At 44.9% G+C, this 21,143-nt stretch overlaps 1 protein-coding gene across 1 annotated transcript in view; it reads left to right on the forward strand.

The window, feature by feature from the left end:
* Positions 1-14,825: 14,825 nt before the first annotated feature.
* The window catches only part of adgrd2 (adhesion G protein-coupled receptor D2), a 52,217-nt gene continuing 45,899 nt past the window's right edge, over positions 14,826-21,143 (forward strand). The window contains exons 1-7 of the mRNA XM_062959324.1: positions 14,826-15,424; positions 16,539-16,602; positions 17,016-17,252; positions 18,410-19,048; positions 19,340-19,438; positions 19,855-19,940; positions 20,833-21,120. Coding sequence (XP_062815394.1) covers positions 15,368-15,424; positions 16,539-16,602; positions 17,016-17,252; positions 18,410-19,048; positions 19,340-19,438; positions 19,855-19,940; positions 20,833-21,120 — 1,470 coding nt within the window. The 5' untranslated portion in view covers positions 14,826-15,367. The remainder of the gene's footprint in view (positions 15,425-16,538; positions 16,603-17,015; positions 17,253-18,409; positions 19,049-19,339; positions 19,439-19,854; positions 19,941-20,832; positions 21,121-21,143) is intronic.

The raw sequence follows: 21,143 nt of genomic DNA on the forward strand, positions 1-21,143 counted from the left end.
GTTGTCACTGCCATTCATTAAACCTCCCTCATTCCTGGGAAAGGTCTTTGCAGGACCCGGCCCAGGAGACCTCCAGGCAATTAAATCCTGCCTGTTTTGCGACTGCTCGTCTGCGAGAACACCAGCTGCCGACTTCCCAAATGCTTGTTTGTGATCCAAGAAAGAGAGCGAGATTGATGAGCCCGGCTAAATTATCCTCTCCGCAAAAAGCCTTTATTAACCCGGCACGTTTGATGTGTGCTGGGTGTTCGATCCCATCATCCCCAGCCTGGAAGCTTTGGGAAGAGTGTGGACAAGAGGGTGTGTTTCCTGCCTTTTCATGCGACACCCGTGTTTTTCCTAGTCATCCGGAGAGTTGAATACTGTACAGACCATCCCGGGCACTTCAGTCATCGGAGGAGGCCCTACTCTCAGTCCGACCCCTATAAAAAAAATTATTGTTTTTTTCTAATTAATATTATGTTTATTTATTATTTTTAACTTATTTATTAATTAATTATTATTGTTGTTATCGTCTTTCTATACTTCTGATATTAAGTGAAGTCGTTGTGGCGTTGAGTGTTTGCCGTTTGTATGTATGTCAACCGCTCTGAGTCCCTCTGAGGAGAGAGGGTGGTCTAGAAATATAGTATTATTATTATTATTATTATTATTATTATTATTATTATTATTATTATTATTATTATTATTATTAGAAGTATGACACACCAAACTAGGTATGCTGGATTTCGTATCACAAAATCACAAGTTGAACCTTTCCCAAGTGTCTAGGACTGTGTGATGTATTTTCTGATGATGCGCACAGATCCCAGTAGGGTGGCCTTTTGCAGTTGGCAGATCGTAATTTTGTCAATTACTACTACTACTATTATTATTATTATTATTATTATTTTATTTTATTTTATTATGACACAGCAAACAAGATAGACATGCTGGATTTCGTATCACAAAATCACAAGTCGAACACTTCCCAAGTGTCTAGGACTGTGTGATGTATTTTCGGATGATGCGCGCAGATCCCAGTAGGGTGGCCTTTTGCAGTTGGCAGATCGTAATTTTGTCAATGTCTATTGTTTCCAAATGCCGGCTGAGATCTTTTGGCACGGCACCCAATATGCCGATCACCACCGGGACCACCTGCCCTGGTTTCTGCCAGAGTCTTTGAAGTTCAGTCTTGAGGTCCTGAGAGCGGCTGAGTTTTTCCTGTTGTTTTTCGTCAATGTGACTGTCACCTGGGATGGCAACATCAATGATCCAAATCTTTTTCTTTTCCACAACTGTGATGTCTGGTGTGTTGTGTTCCAGAACTTTGTCAGTCTGGATTCGGAAGTCCCACAGTATCTTTGCGTGCTCATTTTCCAATACTTTTGCAGGTTTGTGATCCCACCAGTTCTTTACTGCAGGGAGGTGGTACTTGAGGCATAAGTTCCAATGAATCATTTGGGCCACGTAGTTGTGCCTCTGTTTGTAGTCTTTCTGTGAGATTTTCTTACAGCAGCTGAGGAGATTTTGTCGGTTTCCTTGCACAGTCTGCATTTTGGGTCATCAGCTGATTTTTCAATCTTGGCCTTGATTGCCTTTGTTCTGATGGCTTGCTCCTGGGCTGCATGGATCAGGCCTTCTGTCTCCTTCTTCAGGGTCCCATTCGTGAGCCAGAGCCAGGTCTTCTCCTTATCAGCTTTTCCTTCAATTTTGTCAGGGAACTTTCCATGCAATGTTTTGTTGAGGCATAAGTTCCAATGAATCATTTGGGCCACATAGTTGTGCCTCTGTTTGTAGTCTGTCTGTGCGATTTTCTTACAGCAGCTGAGGATATGATCCATGGTTTCATCGGTTTCCTTGCACAGTCTGCATTTTGGGTCATCAGCTGATTTTTTGATCTTGGCCTTAATTGCATTTATTATTATTATTATTATTATTATTATTATTATTATTATTATTATTATTATTATTATTATTACTGTTACTACTGCTTGAAGGAGGACGTCCAAACATTTTGCAAAGAGGGCCTGACGCTCTTGTTAACCTATTAACAATTAAATGGACTCTTTGACGACATTTGGCATGTGGCATACTTGTCGTTTCTTCACACGGGACACAAATCTAATTTTGTCTCTATGAGTCTACACTGCTTTCTGGATTCAGAAACTGGATTATATGGCAATGCAGATGGGACCATAGACTCAGGAGGTCTGAGTATGCAATACAGGCAAGACACAAATTTCATTTAAACACTATCAATACACAAATCCCACATTAACAGAGGTTGCTCATTATGTTTGTACGACACACAGTTTGCAATGCTTGGAGCGCAGGCCTTCCCAATCTCCTTGTTGTTGTGTGTCTTCACTCTGTTTCTGACCAGGATTTGCTCAGTGAGAGTTCTTTTAGGCTGTTTTAAAGATGTTCTTAAGATGTTTTTAAATTGTTGATTTTAGTTTGTTCTTGTAAGCCGCCCCGAGCCCTAGGGGAGTAGCGGCATATAAGTTTGGAAAATAAATAAATAAATAAAGGTGTCCCTTTGAGAAAAAAACCCCATAATTTCACAATATGTATAGTTTAAATAACAAAAATGTATAATGGTAATATATAACTATTTAAGAAATCAAAAACTATTTATTACCACTATTTCCATGTACAACAATCTATGGCACCTCTTGCAGTTTCCACGCTGATTTCTCTCTCTTCTAGTTTCAATGTAGTCATGAATAATGAATAATATAATCATAATATAATAGTAATAATATGATAATATACTACAATAATCTATATATATAAAAGAGTGATGGCATCAGGGCAGCGGACAAAACAACAAAACTACAGCCCCCCCAACCTCGAAATTTGACAACACAACCCATCATCCACGGCTCTAGGTTGATACAACAAAAAGAAAAGAAAAATAAAGTCCTAATAAGAGGGAGAGGAATAATTGTTTTTATCCAATTGCTGCCAGTTAGAGGGCTAAGCTCCACCCACTTGGTCTCCTAGCAACCTACTCAGTCCAGGGGATAGGCATAGTTAGGCCTCAGGCCTCTTCCACACTGCCTATAAAATACAGATTATCTGATTTTAACTGGATTATATGGCAGTGTAGACTCAAGGCCCTTCCACACAGCTATATTACCCATTTAGAATCCGGGCTGTGGCGCAGGCGGGAGAGCAAGCCAGCTGCAACCAGCTGCAATGAATGACCAGGAGGTCATGAGTTCGAGGCCCGCTTGGAGCCTATGTTTGTCTTGTCTTTGTTCTATGTTAAAAGGCATTGAATGTTTGCCTATATGTGTAATGTGAGTCCCCTTTGGGGTGAGAAGGGCGGAATATAAATGCTGTAAATAAATAAATAAATTATATTATCTGCTTTGAACTGGATTATCTTGAGTCCACACTGCCAGATAATTCACTTCAGTGTGCATATTATACAGCTGTGTAGAAGGGGCAGTTCTAGGCAGATAATATAAGATTACAAATATACAGTAGAGTCTCACTAATCCAACATAAACAGTGTCCTCTATCCTCACCACTTTCACAGTACACAAACAACCAAATGCATACTAAACATAAAGACAACCATACAACAGACATTCAATACCACCACTACCTCAACAATTTCTCACCAACAACACCAGACAACGCCACAGCAACGCGTGGCCGGGCACAGCTAGTAGAATAATAATAGAATGAGATTATATATAATTATACTAGCTGTGCCCTGCCACGCGTTGCTATGGCCAATTGGAATTGCAGTGAATAGCCTCACTGCTTCAAAGCCTGGCCGTTTTCTACTAGGGATGTTTAGGTTGTTTGTAAGAACGTAGAGACGTGGATGAGGGGTTGTGTTGTCAATTTTCTAGGTTGGGGGGCCTTTAGTTTTGTTGTTTTGCCCGGTGGAGCGATGCCATTCTCCTTTTATATACAGTAGAGTCTCGCTTATCCAAGCTAAACGGGCTGGCAGAAGCTTGGATAAGCGAATATCTTGGATAATAAGGAGGGATTAAGGAAAAGCCTATTAAACATCAAATTAGGTGATGATTTTACAAATTAAGCCCCAAAACATCATGTTATACAACAAATTTGTCAGAAAAAGTAGTTCAATACACAGTAATGTTATGCTGTAATTACTGTATTTACGTATTTAGCACCAAAATATCACGATATATTGAAAACATTGACTACAAAAATGTGTTGGATAATCCAGAACATTGGATAAGCGAGTGTTGGATAAGTGAGACTCTACTGTATTTAATAAATCAAAAACTATTTATTACCACTATTTCCATGTACAACGATCTATGCAGTTTCCACGCTGATTTCTCTCTATCCTAGTTCCAATGTAGTCATGAGCAATGAATAATATAATAATAATATAATAGTAATAATATGATAATATACTACAATAATAGAATAATAATAGAATGAGATAGAATATAATCTATATATATAAACTAGCTGTGCCCGGCCACGTGTTGCTGTGGCAAAGTATGGTGGTATGGGAAATAAAGTATTGAGGAATTGGTGGTAGTTAGTTAAAGTAAAGGGTCCCCTGGGCTGAGTGGGTTGCTAGGAGACCAAGTGAGCGGAGCTTAGCCTTCTAACTGGCAGCAATTGGTTAAAAACCATTATTCCTCTCCCTCTAATTAGGACTTTATTTTTCTTTTCTTTTCATTGTATCAACCTGGAGGCATGGATGAGGGGTTGTGATGTCAATTTTCGAGGTCGTGGGGTGTTTACTTTTGTTGTTTTGTCCGCTGCCGTGATGCCATCACTCTTTTATATATATAGATGAGTGATGGCATCACGGCGACCAACAAAACAACAAAACGACAGGCCCCCCAACCTCGAAATTTGACAACACAACCCATCATCCACGCCTCTAGGTTGATACAACAAAAAGAAAAGAAAAATAAAGTCCTAATTAGAGGGAGAGGAATAATTGTTTTTATCCAATTGCTGCTAGTTATATATAATGTGCATAATTCCCATGGAGTAAACAACAAAACTACTGGACCAAATCACACCAAATTTGGCCACAAAAGACATAGTCATCCAATCAATCTGCATGCGGCAGCGTGTCAGCAAAAATGGCTAGGCGTGTCAGTGCTGACACGCGTGTCATAGGTTGGCCATCACTGGCTTAGTGAGATGTCTAAGTTGCTCAAAACTACCTTGACGGTTCCATCTCATCAGGTTATGCACCACCTTGAGAGATCCGGCCTGAGTGACAGGTTCCTCTCCGGGCGAAAGGCAAGAGCATAAATCTTGCATGCGGGCCCGGCCGGTTGCAGCGCTTGAAGCCGTGTCCCCAGGAAGGGCTACAAACAAATGGCCCCGAGCAGGAACGTGGCAAGCGGGGAGCCAAACTCTAATTGGCCGAATTAGACCTCTGGCGCAAGCGGTGCGCGCGAACCCCGTCTGCGTCTGGCGCCGAACTCCGGCACCTCTGTGCTGACCTTCCCCGCCTGCCGGGATTCGGCAAAGTTGGGGACAATTTGCAGGCTCCCCGAGAAATCTATTAAGAGGTGGAGCAAGGACGGGATTAGCGCATGTTGCAAAGCCAGAGGCAGGTTTGGGTCCGGGTTGGGATGAAAGTTGTTGTGTGTGTTTTTAAAACAAATCAGCACTTGCCACTCTTTTATTAAACACTCATCTCTCTCCACTCGTAGTTCCGCAACGTGGTTGTTCTTTAGTGCTCAGACTCAAGGATGGAGTGGCGAAGGAGCGCTTCTTCTCTGGGTCGCATACGAAGGATGGCGGAGACTCTATGCGCCATCTCCAGCACTCTTTGCCGACTGATAATAAGAAGAAGAAGAAGAAGAAGGAGGAGGATGAGGAGGAGGAGGAGAAGGAGACAGAAGGCCTGATCCTTGCAGCCCAGGCCATCAGAACAAAGGCAATTAAGGCCAAGATCGAAAAATCAGCTGATGACCCAAAATGCAGACTGTGCAAGGAAACCGAGAAAACCATGGATCATCTCCTCAGCTGCTGTAAGAAAATCGCACAGACAGACTACAAACAGAGGCACAACTATGTGGCCCAAATGATTCATTGGAACTTATGCCTCAAGTACCACCTCCCTGCAGGAAAGAACTGGTGGGATCACAAACCTGCAAAAGTATTGGAAAATGAGCACGCAAAGATACTGTGGGACTTCCGAATCCAGACTGACAAAGTTCTGGAACACAACACACCAGACATCACAGTTGTGGAAAAGAAAAAGGTTTGAATCATTGATGTCGCCATCCCAGGTGACAGTCGCATTGACGAAAAACAACAGGAAAAACTCAGCCGCTATCAGGACCTCAAGATTGAACTTCAAAGACTCTGGCAGAAACCAGTGCAGGTGGTCCCGGTGGTGATGGGCGCACTGGGTGCCGTGCCGAAAGATTTCAGCCGGCATTTGGAAACAATAGGCATTGACAAAATTACGATCTGCCAACTGCAAAAGGCCACCCTGCTGGGATCTGCGCGCATCATCCGAAAATACATCACACAGTCCTAGATATAAAATAATAATAATAATAATAATAATAATAATAATAATAATAATAATAATACATCACACAGTCCTAGACACTTGGGAAGTGTTCGAGTTGTGATTTTGTGATACGAAATCCAGCATATCTATCTTGTTTGCTGTGTCATAATAAAATAGTAATAATAATAATAATAATAATAATAATAATAATAATAATAATAATTTTATTCTTGAACCCCGCCTCTACCTCCCTGCAGGGTCTCAGGGCGGCTTACAAATGCAAAACAAGTATACATACATAAAACATCAAATGTCTCCTCACCATCATCATAGGACTTTATCCCACGGGATAAGTAAAGTGTTTCAGATCGTTAGTTTTCCCAGAACCTTCACAAAACACTCCTAGCGTTTGGGCTCCTCCAGACCGTGACAAAATCTGGGTTTAAAATCCTGGGATCTGAGTGCGGGTCTCCATATAGACTTGTAAATCCCGGAATTGGGCCGTCCTCACAGGCTTCCTTTGCATCGGAACAAGATTGAAGGCGAAATAAAGAACTTCAAAGAGTTCTATTTACTCTCAGTTTGTGCTTCCTATGTGTCCATTTGAGAGCCCAATCTGCTGTTTTGGGCTTTTTAAAAGCGCACATGCACTGGAGCATAATATACAGGAGAAAAGGAAGGGAAGGAAAACACGTGTTTTGCATGACTGCTGGGATAGACAGTGATGCAAAGGCGTGCATTTTCCAGCCAGGATTGGGATTTAAGCGCACCTTTTTAACACATGTTTTTCATCCGTTGCTGCAAATCAGCACGGATTTACTTCTAGTGTCATTTAGCCATCGCCTCGCCTTTTAACCCAGTAACTTCCGCCTTTTAGGGCCTGTGAAGAAGAGCCTTTATTTACTACAGCTTTGCACCAAACTGCCTATGGACTCACCCATTTTGCCCCAGCCTAGCCGGGATCGGGATTTAAGCACACCTTTTTAACACGTGTTTTTCGTCCGTTGCTGCGAATCAGCACGGATTTACTGCTAGTATCATTTAGCCACCGCATCCTCTTTTAACCCGATAACTTCTGCCTTTTAGGGCCTGTGAAGAAGAGCCTTTATTTACTACAGCTTTGCACCAAACTGCCTATGGATTCACCAATTTTGCCCCAGCCCAGCCAGGATCGGGATTTAAGCACACCTTTTTAACACGTGTTTTTCGTCCGTTGCTGCGAATCAGCACGGATTTACTTCTAGTATAATATATATGGCGCCAAATTGCTATGTGTGTGTGTGTAAAGAAATCCTTGCAAAGCTGCCTGCAAAAAGGGAGCTCAGCTTTTTGCAGAGGCAAGCCACGCCTCAAACAATGTATCGGTTTGATGGCAGATGGCTGGTTTTGTCAGTTGGTAATTTGGGCTTGTAGGGAGAGCACAGAAAAGACAGGCTCTCTAGCTATGGTCAAGTAGCAGTTTTAAATATGCTATGCTGGATATATTGAATGCTGATTGATTAGTTATTGATCCTATGCAACTACATTGTACGGTTGCTGAACTGTTTATTTGACTCAACAAGTAAAGTTTCTTTGTTCTTTTAATTCCTCTGCCTGGTCTGAGTCTTTTGCACATGGTGTTAACTGGACGCTGCTGGTTCCGCTATACACACACCTGCTAACAATTTAGCCACTGCTTCCCCTTTTAACCCGGTAACTTCCGCCTTTTAGGGCCTGTGAAGAAGAGCCTTTATTTACTACAGCTTTGCACCAAACTGCCTATGGGCTCACCCATTTTGCCCCCAACCCTGCCAACGAGTAGAATAGAGCATTTGAGAGACTTTTCAGAAATGTGATGGGGCTTTCTTGCCCGAGACCAAGTCATGTTGGAAGCATGGAACGATGTGATATTAAGTTCGCCTTGTAGCTGACCTCTCCCAAAGGTGACAGCTCTCGTCCAGGGCTTTCAAGTCCTTCTCTTTCTCGGCACGGTGGGACGAGAAAGAGAGATGCGCGGAACGTGGTGTCCCTTCCTACCTGGAGGTGTCCCTGCCTTGCAGCTCCCTCTCCGCCATATGTAACGCGCCGCCAGATGCTCTTGTTTCAACATCCGTTTCGTTCCGTGTCTTCTTCTTTCCCTCCCCTCCCTCCTCGCTCTTCACTTGATGAAGTTAAACTCCTCTCTCTCTGGGGTGAATTGCAGGCATAAGCATCGGATTGGCATCCGAGCGGCGGAGCAGTTGGCGGCGAGGCGCCTGGGGAAAACCCCAACAGCAGGTTTTCGCTGGAAGGGACAACGGCTTTATTTCCCTCTTGGTCCTTGACAACGAAGCAGCTGTCCTGCGATTATTATTTTACCTTCTAGTAATGGCGCTGCCTCTCTTCCTATCCTCCCAGGTATGTGGCCGGGTCTCTTGCAGATGTACAGGTAAAGCATGGCTCGACTTCAAAGCGGGGGGCCTGCCTGGCGCTTGAGCACCACCTGCCGAAGCATCCGTTTCCTACACCTCGAAAATACTGGACTCGATAGACATTAGAATACATTAGAGTTCCATCATTTGGGAAGACCAGATTAAGACTGGTTTTCCACTCACACACAAAGGAGCTGCAACCGACTGAGCCTGTCTCGGAGCCGCCGGAAAATCATCTCGCCCGGCATGTGGGCGAAACCCAAGCAGAGTCGCAGCGAGCGGGTGCTTTGCCCAAATATTTGATCTGGAAACGTCGCTGCCTTCTCTCGGCTGCCTCCCGCGGAGCTTCGCTTTGGGCGCCGGTGTTCATTATCCCGTCGAAATGTCCCTCGCTTTTGAACAAATCGGCGTCTTCTCCCCGTGTGTCTCTGTGAGTGTGAAGCGTTCTTCCAGACTGAAGTTGCCGAGCAGAGAGAAATAGGGACGGATACTAAATACTAGACATGTCCAAAAAATCGTTTTGAATCATATATCGGAATTATTTTGGATTGTTCTCGCTTTTTGATACGCATTCCGAGACGTTGTCTCACAGCGCAATCGGCAATGTAATTCGAACCATTGTTGGCCCATTTTCTAATTGTCTCTTAATGTTTCGTTAATTCCCCCCCCCCAAAAAAAAATTTTTAAATATATTTTTTAAAAAATTTTTTTTAAAAAAAAATTGTTTCTGCAACCTACCTAGAATGGGAGCTTAGCACAGCCTAACATGGCTGCCACTCCCAGGCCAATCAGAAGCTTCCACGATGGACGCAAAGGTGGGGGCTAGAGTTGATGAGGATAGCTCAAGAAATGAGGGCAGGAGAGCCCTGTAAAAGTCCCCCCCGGTTCCTTTTTTTTTGCGATTGCGCATGCGCGTCCGCCATTTTAGAAACATTTAGAATCATTACGAATTTTCGGAAATATCTGAAATTTTTGGGTGAAAAAATCGGAAATACTTTCTATATCGAAGCGCCAGCGCCCCCTACTTTAGAAACGAGAATTGAAACATTTTTTTCATCGATCGGACATGCCTAATAAATACCCCAAAACAAGGCCCGCAGTCCGGACGCGGTCCTCTGAGGCCTTATGAATTCAGGACAGAACTTCTCTAGGGACACAATGGGTTAAGCCCTTGTGCTGCTGAACTGCTGTCCTGAAGGTTGGCAGTTCGAATTTGACCGAGTGAGCTCCCGCTGTTAGGCCTAGCTCCTGCCAACCTGGCAGTTCGAAAACATACAAATGTGAGTAGAGTTGTCAGTCAGAACTGGGTAAAGATGCCTTGGGTGCAGTTGATGTACAGCACCCAGAATCCCCATTAGGGAGACTTATCCCTGGGAGTTGTAGTCCAAAGGAAGCAAACTCTCCAAGCACTTTCCAGCCAAAATAATAAAAAGGGGGGAAAAAGAGAGCAATTCTGTGGGGTTTTTGCAACCGTCCGTCCAAGTTCTTCGGCTCCCTGCCAGCAAAGACAAAGGGCTTCCAGGCAAAGAACAAGCCCACGGCCTCGGCAAAAGGGCAAATGCTGCACTTTTAAAGGCTGCCAAGAAACACAAACTCCAACCGGGGAACAATCAGGGGCAGGAAAAGCTTCCATTTATTTCCCAAACGCTGTGTGGCGAAGCTTAAGGGAAATCCTACGGTCTCAAACATGTTAGTTATCTCATAGGATGAAGTCCTAAAGTCACCGTGGGATAAAGCCCTGAATTCATCATGGGATGAAGTCCTAAAGTCATCGTGGGATGAAGTCCTAAAGTCACTGTGGGATAAAGTCCTGTGGGATAAAGTCCTAAAGTCACCGTGGGATAAAGTCCTAAAGTCACCGTGGGATAAAGTCCTAAAGTCATAGTGGGATGAAGTCCTAAAGTCACCATGGGATGAAGTCTTAAAATCACAGTGGGATGAAGTCCTAAAGTCATAGTGGGATAAAGTCCTTTGGGATAAAGTCCTAAAGTCACCGTGGGATAAAGTCCTAAAGTCATAGTGGGATGAAGTCCTAAAGTCACCATGGGATGAAGTCTTAAAATCACAGTGGGATGAAGTCCTAAAGTCATAGTGGGATAAAGTCCTAAAGTCATAGTGGGATAAAATCCTAAAGTCATAGTGGGATGAAGTCCTAAAGTCACCGTGAGATAAAGCCCTAAAGTCACCGTGGGATAAAGTGCTAAAATCACTATGGAATAAAGTCCTAAAGTCACCATGGGATAAAGTCCTAAAGTCACCGTGGGATAAAGCCCTGAATTCATAGTGGAATAAAGTCCTAAAGTCACTGTGGGATAAAGCCCTAAAGTCACCGTGAGATAAAGTCCTAAAGTCACTGTGGGATGAAGTCCTAAAGTCACTGTGGGATAAAGTCCTAAAGTCACCGTGAGATAAAGTCCTAAAGTCACCGTGGGATGAACTCCTAAAGTCACCGTGGGATAAAGTCCTAAAGTCACCATGGAAGGAAGTCATAAAGTCACCGTGGGATAATGTCCTAAAGTCATCGTGGGATGAAGTCCTAAAGTAACTGTGGGATAAAGCCCTAAAGTCACTGTGGGATAAAGTCCTAAAGTCACTGTGGGATGAAGGGCTATAGTCACTATGGGATAAAGTCCTAAAGTCACAGTGGGATAAAGTCCTAAAGTCATAGTAGGATGAAGTCCTATAGTCTCCATAGGATGAAGTCCTAAAGTCACCATGGAAGGAAGTCCTAAAGTCATAGTGGGATAAAGTCCTAAAGTCACCGTGGGATAAAGCCCTAAAGTCACCGTGACATGAAGTCCTAAAGTCACCGTGGGATGAAGTCCTAAAGTCACCGTGGGATGAAGTCCTAAAGTCACCGTGGGATGAAGTACTAAAATCACTATGGGATAAAGTCCTAAAGTCACCGTGGGATGAAGTGCTAAAGTCACTGTGGGATGAAGTGCTAAAGTCATAGTTGATTCTCCTCCTTTTCCTCCCAATCCATCTTCCACAACCCTGCACAAGAATTCTATAGCATGGGTTATATTCTGATTTGAGTGTAGTCTACCTTTGTGCTTGATGCTCTTGGTGAAGATGTGGGGGACATGGTGTTGGCGCACCTCTTTTCCCACGAATCCCTTCGTTGCTCAGTGCTGTTTGGGGAGATGGCTTGGAAGACGGAAGCGGCGGGCAGGCCTCCGTTGTTGCTGAAAGGCTCGGGCCCCGTATCAACAGCTGGTGTCCTGCTGCGCAGAAGGGACAATGGCGCCTGTTCCAGCAGACAATGTACCTGTCACGGGAAAACATAAAACCGGCAATTAATGGCAGCGCCTCCGAGCCACGGCTTTTCAGGGCCGGACAATGCAAAGGGCCTGGAAGGGAAAGATTAAACCCAGCGCATCCGTGGGAGCTTGTTAAATGGCCCTTGGCATTTGTGGGATTGTGACGGGGAAGGGAATCAAACACTCAACAAAACCTTATTGTGCAGAAAGAGAGAGAGAGAGAGAAAGTGTGTGCCAACTCCATAGGAAAAAGTAGGAAGAGGTTACTACTCAAAGCTTAGCTTCTTATTCCATACTAATCATAGTGTCAATACCCAGAGTTGGTAAGGATTCTCAGAGATGTAGCCTTGATCTGGGCGGACTCCAAGTCCCATTATCCTCTATCAAATTCCCCCCCAAAACAAAACAAAAACAAACCTATAAGTATTTTAATTTGGATTATGATGGGTATGTGCATGGAGTTCGGTCCAGATCCATTGTTGGTGGGATTCATGGTGCGATTTGGATGTGGGAGGACTACAACTCCCATCATTCATTCATTGTACACACAGACACAGACAGAGCCCAAATCATGTAAGTATTTTAAGCTGGATCATATCAGTCTGGATTCGGAAGTCCCACAGTATCTTTGTGTGCTCTTTTTCCAATACTTTTGCAGGTTTGTGATCCCACCAGTTCTTTCCTGCTGGGAGGTGGTACTTGAGGCATAAGTTCCAATGAATCATTTGGGCCACGTAATTGTGCCTCTGTTTGTAGTCTGTCTGTGCAATTTTCTTACAGCAGCTGAGGAGATGATCCATGGTTTCGTCGGTTTCCTTGCACAGTCTGCATTTTGGGTCATCAGCTGATTTTTCGACCTTGACCTGAATTGCCTTTGTCCTGATGTCTTGCTCCTCGGCTGCAAGGATCAGGCCTTCTGCCTCCTTCTTCAGGGTCCCATTCGTGAGCCAGAGCCAGGTCTTCTATTATTATTATTATTATTATTATTATTATTATTATTATTATTAATGGCCTTTGTCCTGACGGCTTGCTCCTGGGCTGCAAGGATCAGGCCTTCTGTCTCCTTCTTCAGGGTCCCATTCGTGAGCCATCGCCAGGTCTTCTCCTTGTCAGCTTTTCCTTCAATTTTGTCAAGGAACTTTCCATGCAATGTTTTGTTGTGCCAGATGTCAGCTCTAGTTTGTAGTGCGGTTTTCTTGTACTGATTCTTTGTCTGTGTTATTATTATTATTATTGACACAAAGACACAGTATAACATACTTACTTAAGCGATCCCACTATAACACAGCAAAAGAGATATATGTGCTGGCTTTCGTATTATTATTATTATTTCCATTGTAACATAATTATTTCTATCCAAAGCCACCAAACAACAGTAGTAATTTTACACTTTCCTATAACAGGCGGTTAAGGAATTGTGGAAGTCCAAAACACCGGGAGGGCTGAAGTTTGCCCATGCCTGGGTTATAATATTAGTTAGTGCACAAAGGGGGGAATTCATCCAAGCCCAAGTCCATGTGCTAGGAGCAGGCTGCTTCTTCTCCTCCTTCCCAACCAGGCTGTGAATCCAAAGTGGCATCCGTGACCTAGGAATGCAAAACGCAAACAGGTTGTCAAGGGACTTGCCTCCTTTCGGAGAAGGACAAGCATCTTGCATCCAAAGCGAGTCCGACCTTGGGCCAACCCACACATTGGCATGGCCCACGGGATGTCTCACGGCCAGAGTGCAACATTGGGGACCAAAAAAGCCATTGCTTTGGGGTGGGCGCACTGCCTCCGGCCTCGTTTTCCGAAGGCAACATTTTCCGGAATCCGGAGCGCCTACTACGAGGCCCCCGGGAGGTCGGACTGCCGTTCTTTCTGTGTGCGGATTGTTAGCGAGTGTGTATAGCGGAACCAGTAGCGTCCAGTTAACACCATGTGCAAAAGACTCAGACCAGGCAGAGGAATTGAAAGAACAAAGGAACTTTACTTGTTGAGTTGAAGTTAAGTAAACAGTTCAGCAATCGTACAATGTCCTTGTAGTTATATAGGATCAATAACTAATCAATCAGCAATCAATATATCCAGCATAGCATATTCAAACTGCTACTTGACCGTAGCTAGAGAGCCTGTCTTTTCTGTGCTCTCCCTGCAAGCTCAGATTCCCAACTGACAAACCCAGCCATCTGCCAGCAAACCGATACAAAGCTCAGCTCCCTTTTTGCAGAGATCTTTTGCAAGCAACTTTGCAAGGATTTCTTTACACACACACACATAGCAATTTGGCGCAATACGGATGACTCAGGGGTCCAAACATCAGGGCTGCTAAGGGCCCATTTCTTTCCCTTTTCTCTTTTTCTTTGCCTCCAAGGGAGATTTATGGGCGCTGTGATGCGCTAATGGCCTCCGTCCCAGGGCAGAACAAAAGGCCGAATCCGAGGTGCAGCCAAAGCATCCCTCCCACGGCGAGGAGCCACGGTTGCTGTGGCAAAGCTGAATGGCAATGCGCTGCCATCTCTTTCTCTCTTTCTCGCAGGGAAACATCACACAGGCTCAACCATCCGTAGCTTCTTATTATGGGTAGCATTTTACTTTGCCCGGCCTGCCTTTGAGCTGCCAACTCCAAGCGGGAAAGGAGGAAACCTCACAATGCGCAAGACCTTGCGCCTTCCCATGCTCAGGAGTCTTTGTTGTGCGGCAAAGACCCCTCTCTGTGAGGATCTGTGTTTCATCGCTCTTGCCTCAGATCGGAAACTCCCGCGGGACTGTGCTTTCTTTTTTGGCTTGAAAAAATCCCCTTTTTAACAACCACAGTTGCTATTCTTTCATTACGAAGACACAGAAGTTGGCATGGGCAAACTTGGGCCCTCGGGGTGTTTCGGACTGCAACTCCCACCATTCCTAACAGCCTGCACTATGTAACACAACTTTTGTTCCCGGCTCATCAAAGCCATTTCCTAATTAGTGGGAAAAGTTTATTAAGATGCCCAAACTTGAGGGACATCATGCAGCACATTTGGCTCTAATTTTCCAATGAATATCTCATTGTCGAGTCTCAACCAATTCGGGTTTTGGAGAATATCATATATATCCTGGGCAAGGCATGTCAAAGGTGTCCTTTTGCTTTAGATCCATCCTTAGCCAAAGGAAGAGCTGCTGGCACAGAACAAGCCTCCTTCGGTGGGAGGAGGAGGACCGTCAACAGGTCTAGACGGCACATTGGAGCGGCGCATTTCTCTCTTTGCTCCGGACAGAGCAGCATGGAAGTCCGCCGGCCGGTCAGCATGCTGCGCATAGCTTGGCTCCTTGGCTTTCTGGTGAGTTTGCCTGATTTATTGCACTTTCCATGCAATGTTTTGTTGTGCAGCTGGTCAGCTCTAGTTTGTAGTGCGGTTTTCTTGTACTGATTTTTTGTCTCCTGTGCATTGAGGAGTCTCTGATTTTTGACTTCAATCAAATTATTATTATTATTATTATTATTATTATTATCATCATCATTATTGACACAAAGACACAGTATAACAAAGCAAATGAGATATATGTGCTGGCTGTCATATTGTTATTACTATTATTATTTCCATCGTAACATAACTATTTCTATCCGAAGCCACCAAACAGTAGTAATTTTACACTTTCCAATAACAGGCGGTGGAATTGTGGAAGTCCAAAACACCTGGAGGGCTGAAGTTTGCCCATGCCTGGGTGATAATATTAGTTAAGTCTGTTTTGTTGTGCCAGCTGTCAGCTCTAGTTTGTAGTGCGGTTTTCTTGTACTGGTTTTTTGTCTGCTATGCATTGAGGAGTTTCTGATTTTTGACTTCAATCAAATTATTATTATTATTATTATTATTATTATTATTGACACAAAGACACAGTATAACAAAGCAAACGAGATATATGTGCTGGCTGTCATATTGTTATTATTATTATTTTATTGTATGACACAGCAAACAAGATAGACATACTGGATTTCATATCACAAAATCACAAGTCGAACACTTCCCAAGTGTCTAGGACTGTGTGATGTATATTCGGATGATGTGCACAGATCCCAGTCGGGTGGCCTTTTGCAGTTGGCAGATCGTGATTTTGTCAATGTCTGTTGTTTCCAAATGCCGGCTGAGATCTTTTGGCATGGCACCCAATGTGCCCATCACCACCGGGACCACCTGCACTGGTTTCTGCCAGAGTCTTTGCAGTTCACTCTTGAGGTCCTGATAGCGGCAGAGTTTTTCCTGTTGTTTTTCGTCAATGCGACTGTCACCTGGGATGGCGACATCAATGATCCAAACCTTTTTCTTTTCCACAACTGTGATGTCTGGTGTGTTGTGTTCCAGAACTTTGTCAGTCTGGATTCGGAAGTCCCACAGTATCTTTGCGTGCTCATTTCCCAATAGAATAGCAAAAATTACTATGGCTGTTTTCTTTCAGATTGGCATTCCCTCAAGGAACACTTTGGGCTTCACCATCCCTGCCGAAAACCAGACTGCAAAAGGTTTGTGACCCAAAGCTGTGCGTTGATGCATTGAACTGTGTTGTCAAAGGCTTCCATGGGTTTCTGTGAGTTTTTCAGGCACATAGCATTCTTTCCTGGCGTTTCACCTGCATCTGTGGTGAGCATCCTCAGAAGTTTGTTCAGAGGTCTGTAGGAAATGAGGCAAGTGGAGCGTATATATGGATTGGACTCCTCCCAATCCATTCAAAACACCCTCTAGTAAAGGTAAAGGTTTTCCCCAGACATTAAGTCTAGTCATTCTCAGTCTCAGAAACGGGCTATTTCCTAATGTGATCAGGTCCTTGGATGCAGCGTGCTGCTTCGCCTCAGGCAGCGAAATACTTGGGACAGCCTTGCTCCCATAACAGGTTGCTTCCACACTTTCTTCTTTCGCCTACTTTTTCCCTTCCCAGGTTCTGCCTCCGACGGCCTGATCATCGAGACATTCGGGGAGGTGTTTGAATTCGTCTCTTCCGCTCTAGACTGGTGGCACGCGGACGGGTATTGCCGGCAGCGTTTTGCTCACTTGCCCTCCGAGACCCGGGACAGCGAAGTGGCATCTCTGGGCAAGAAGCTGCGCTCTCACCAAATCCAGGATGCCGTCTGGTTAAAGGATGAGGAGGTCTACCTGCGGAGGCCACGGCACAGGCGTGAGTAAGGACACTGGCGGGTGTCCGCTGAGCTCCCTGCCCTCTCTTGCGGACACCTTGGTTTCTTTCCTTCGTCATGAGTATTATCCTCACATTTTCTTATTCCACTCTTCCTCTTCGACAGAGCTTTCCAAACATTTTGCGTCGGTGATACACTTTTAAGCCGCGCATCATTCCGCAACACTGCAATTCAGAGATATGGACACATTCATAAACTGGAATAACAATGAAATATATGGGAGGGTTTACAACCTGTCTCATGAATTCATTTGTACGAAAGTGTAGGATACGCTTCTCATTTCATGTAAGAATCAGAGGTTTCTAGTTATGTTTGTGCAACACACTGCAGCTTAAGCAAATAAATGTTCACGGCCAACCCATGTTTACTTTAAAAATGTTGGGAATGGATGAGCCGTTAAGCTCCAATCACCCTCTTCATGAGGTAAATTCCCATTAAAATAGCAGAGTAAAAATTGCAGCGATGAGACTTACACGGAGTGAGTTTTGGAAGGCCTCTGTGTCTTCAGGAAGGCAAAGGGAAGCAAAATTAGCTTTAAAGTTTAAAAGCATTTGTTGAGGTAAAAAGAAATCCATTGATGGATAGAAAAGGTTTGGAGCTAACTATCTAATCTATCCTGTTCTACTACACATAGACAGATCAAAATAACGAAGGTCTAGATAGCTACATCTTGACTAATAGAGGACAGATCAAAGCAGGAAGCTGGAATGGCGACCAAGCCTCGTGGGTTGCTTCTTCTCTAGGGCCATAAACATTCCAAAGGCCAAATTGGGGAAGTTACATCAAAGCCCTAGGAGAGATCACATTTCTAGAAACATCAAAGGATGGGCTGACCTAAATAGGATGGGAAGCAGGAAACAATGGTGAATCCTATCTAGGCATGATTTGGAAACGGCGAAAGGATTCTCTCAATCTAACTCTATCATCTATCTGACTACATTTAGACTTGAGTAGTCCAGGGTTATTCCCAACAAAAGAATCCTCACAAATGGGAATTTTAATTGAGAAGATGAGAAGAGTATCCTAGATGAGACTCAAGGTCTCTCTGGGCATTTGGACTACAGATGATGGGGACTTGAGTGTTAGCCATGATTTCTTAGATGTTCTTCTTTCTGTCTTTCTCTCTCACACACACTAGGAATCCACTCCATGCCCATCTTGATGTTCCAGAACAAAACGGACACCAAGTTTGTGAAAGTCTTGTCCGACTTCCCAGCAATGCCGGCCGTGAGCGCTTGTGCGCACCTCCAATGGGATCAGCGAGCCACCGAGATCTCCACCGTCTTCTCCTACGCTGTCTCGGCCTTCATCAATGAGTTCCAGCTTCGTGGATTCAAGGATGAGGACGGCTTTGTCCGCTTCGCCGTCATCCTCCACGGGCACCATTCCCCGTACCTGCCGGTGTTCCGGGCCGACGGGCGATGGCACCACTTTTGCGTCGTGTGGCAGCAGCGCAACGGGACGTGGGCCGTCTATGCCGACGGGAAGGAGAAGGCCTCGTCCGTGGGGCTCTCCGTGTCCCACACTGTCAACGCGCACGGGACCTTCATCATTGGTCAGGACCAGGACTCTCTCGGAGGGGCCTTCAAGGAGAAAGAGTCCTTCAGCGGGAACCTCACCGGCCTCCACGTGTGGCACCGCGTCCTCAGCAAGGAGCAGGTGGAGAAGGTGCGCTCCTGCGTCCCTGTCACCGAAGGGCTGGTGTTTGGCTGGAGCCGTGACATCCTCGAGGTGGAAGCGAGTGTCGAGGAAGCCACGGTGCAGCTCACCTGCCCAGGTAAGCCTCCCTCCCTCGCTCGTGGCTGTGTCTGTAGGATCTAGATTGGTGAACAAATAGGTACTGCTCAAAAGCGGGGAGGTATTTTAAGGCACTCATAAGGAAATGTCATAAAAATTCAGCCGATTGGGTCAAGGAGGAAATTTACAAAGATCTTCAGCAGGGAAATGGAGCAACAGCACCCCCCAGTGGCCGGCACTGAGCACAAGTTTCCAAGATGCCAAAGATGTGAAAAGCCTATATGTACAATTGTCTGTCAGCATATAAGACAACATTCTTGTGTTTCCTCAGGACCCACGGAAGAATGCCAAGTCCTGGAAGTCCCTCATGGGAGTGTCCGTTCCATCTCTTGCCTCCGTCCTCAGCCTTTCGTTTGCCTCTACTCAAAAGGTATGATGAAGCTTAACGGGAACGAGTCTACAGGTTGGTCATAGAAACGTTCTCGTCTGGAATGGGTCAATGTTCAGTTTCTCCAGGAGGATTCCCATCTAGGGCAAAAGCTCTCAAGAGGTTTCGGACATCAGTTCCCAGCATCCTTGACCATTTTGTTGGCTCAAAATTCTGGGGACTGAAGTCCAGTGAGGACAAGAGGTTGGAAATCCAGGTCTCCTCCAGAGGTAGACAGTAACTTCCAACCTATTCACATAAACATTGCGAAGAAGGTGCTCACATTGCATCCATTTTGCTCATGCTCACTGATAAAGGATAGAGGCAAGTCTGGGGAAAGTATAAACTCCAACGTAGTAGTAAGGCCTTGTCAGACTTTGCACCACGGCTTGTATTGTCTTGTCACTTTTCCTCCCCAGATCTTTATTTCCGGCTGAAAGAAATGCAGTCCCAGCCTGTCCCTCCGCTCATTGCGCAGGTCAACATGCGGGCGAACGTAACCGTGGTAAGTCTAAGATAGTGGGTCTCATTCAAATCACAGAGTTGGGACAGAGCCAAGGGTTTCAACTACAACAACATGGTGTAATTAATGCACGTTGACACCACCTGAACCAGCATGGCTGGGGTTAGTAGTTTGTGGAGACACCATCACCCTTTGGAAAAGAAGGCTGAAGGCCTTGTAAAGCTACAACTTCTATAGTTCCATAGCAGTTAAATGCAAAGTGGTGCCAAATTGCATTAATTTGACTGTGTAGATGCTAGACATGTCCAAAAAATCGTTTTGAATTGTATATCGGAATTATTTCGGATTGTTCTCACTTTTTGATACGCATTCCGAGACATTGTCTCACAGCGCAACCAGCAATGTAATTCGAACCATTGTTGGACCTTTCTCTAATTCGTTAATTTTTTCCCCCCATAAAATTTTTAAAAATATATATTTAAAAATATTTTTTAAAAATTTGTTTCTGAAACCTACCTTGAATGGGAGCTTAGCGCAGCCTAACCTGGCTGCCACTCCCCGGCCAATCAGAAGCTTCCACGATGGACGCAAAGGTGGGGGCTAACGTCCTCTGCGTCCACATGGAAGATTGCCATACAAGCCCGGTGTGTAGCGAATGCGCATGCGCGTCCGCCATTTTAGAAACATTTAGAATCATTACGAATTTTCGGAAATATCCGAAATTTTTGGGTGAAAAAATCGGAAATACTTTCTATATCGAAGCGCCAGCACCCCCTACTTTAGAAACGAGAATTGAAACTTTTTTTCATCAATCGGACATGCCTAGTAGATGCACCCGAGGGCTTGTAGTGTATTGTTATCCACCTTGAGTCCCGTCGGTGGGAGAAAAGCAAGACCACGATGAGTAGAATAATAAAAACAGGGCTTCTTTCAGATCCCTGCAAACGTTTTCCAGGCTGACGTCCAAAGCTTGAATGCTTCGGCCGCGGCCGGAGTCCTCGGAGCAGTGGAGAAGGTCCTGTTGAGCGCGGAGCCTCCACCTCTGGATGCAGGTGGCCTTCTGGGGGTCTTCCAGGTGTTGAAGGAGGTCTCAGTCTCTTCTGTGGAAGCGGAGGAGCCGGAAGAGCTGGAGGCGCTGGAGGCGCTTGGGCAGCATTATGTGCAGGTGGCCGGGATCATCTTAGAAGAAGACAACGCCAAGGAATGGTCTGAGATCAAGCCGGTAAAAGGACACCCAATCTTAGT

This window comes from Anolis carolinensis, unplaced genomic scaffold (genome assembly GCF_035594765.1).
Source record: "Anolis carolinensis isolate JA03-04 unplaced genomic scaffold, rAnoCar3.1.pri scaffold_7, whole genome shotgun sequence".
NCBI classification, from domain to species: domain Eukaryota; kingdom Metazoa; phylum Chordata; class Lepidosauria; order Squamata; family Dactyloidae; genus Anolis; species Anolis carolinensis.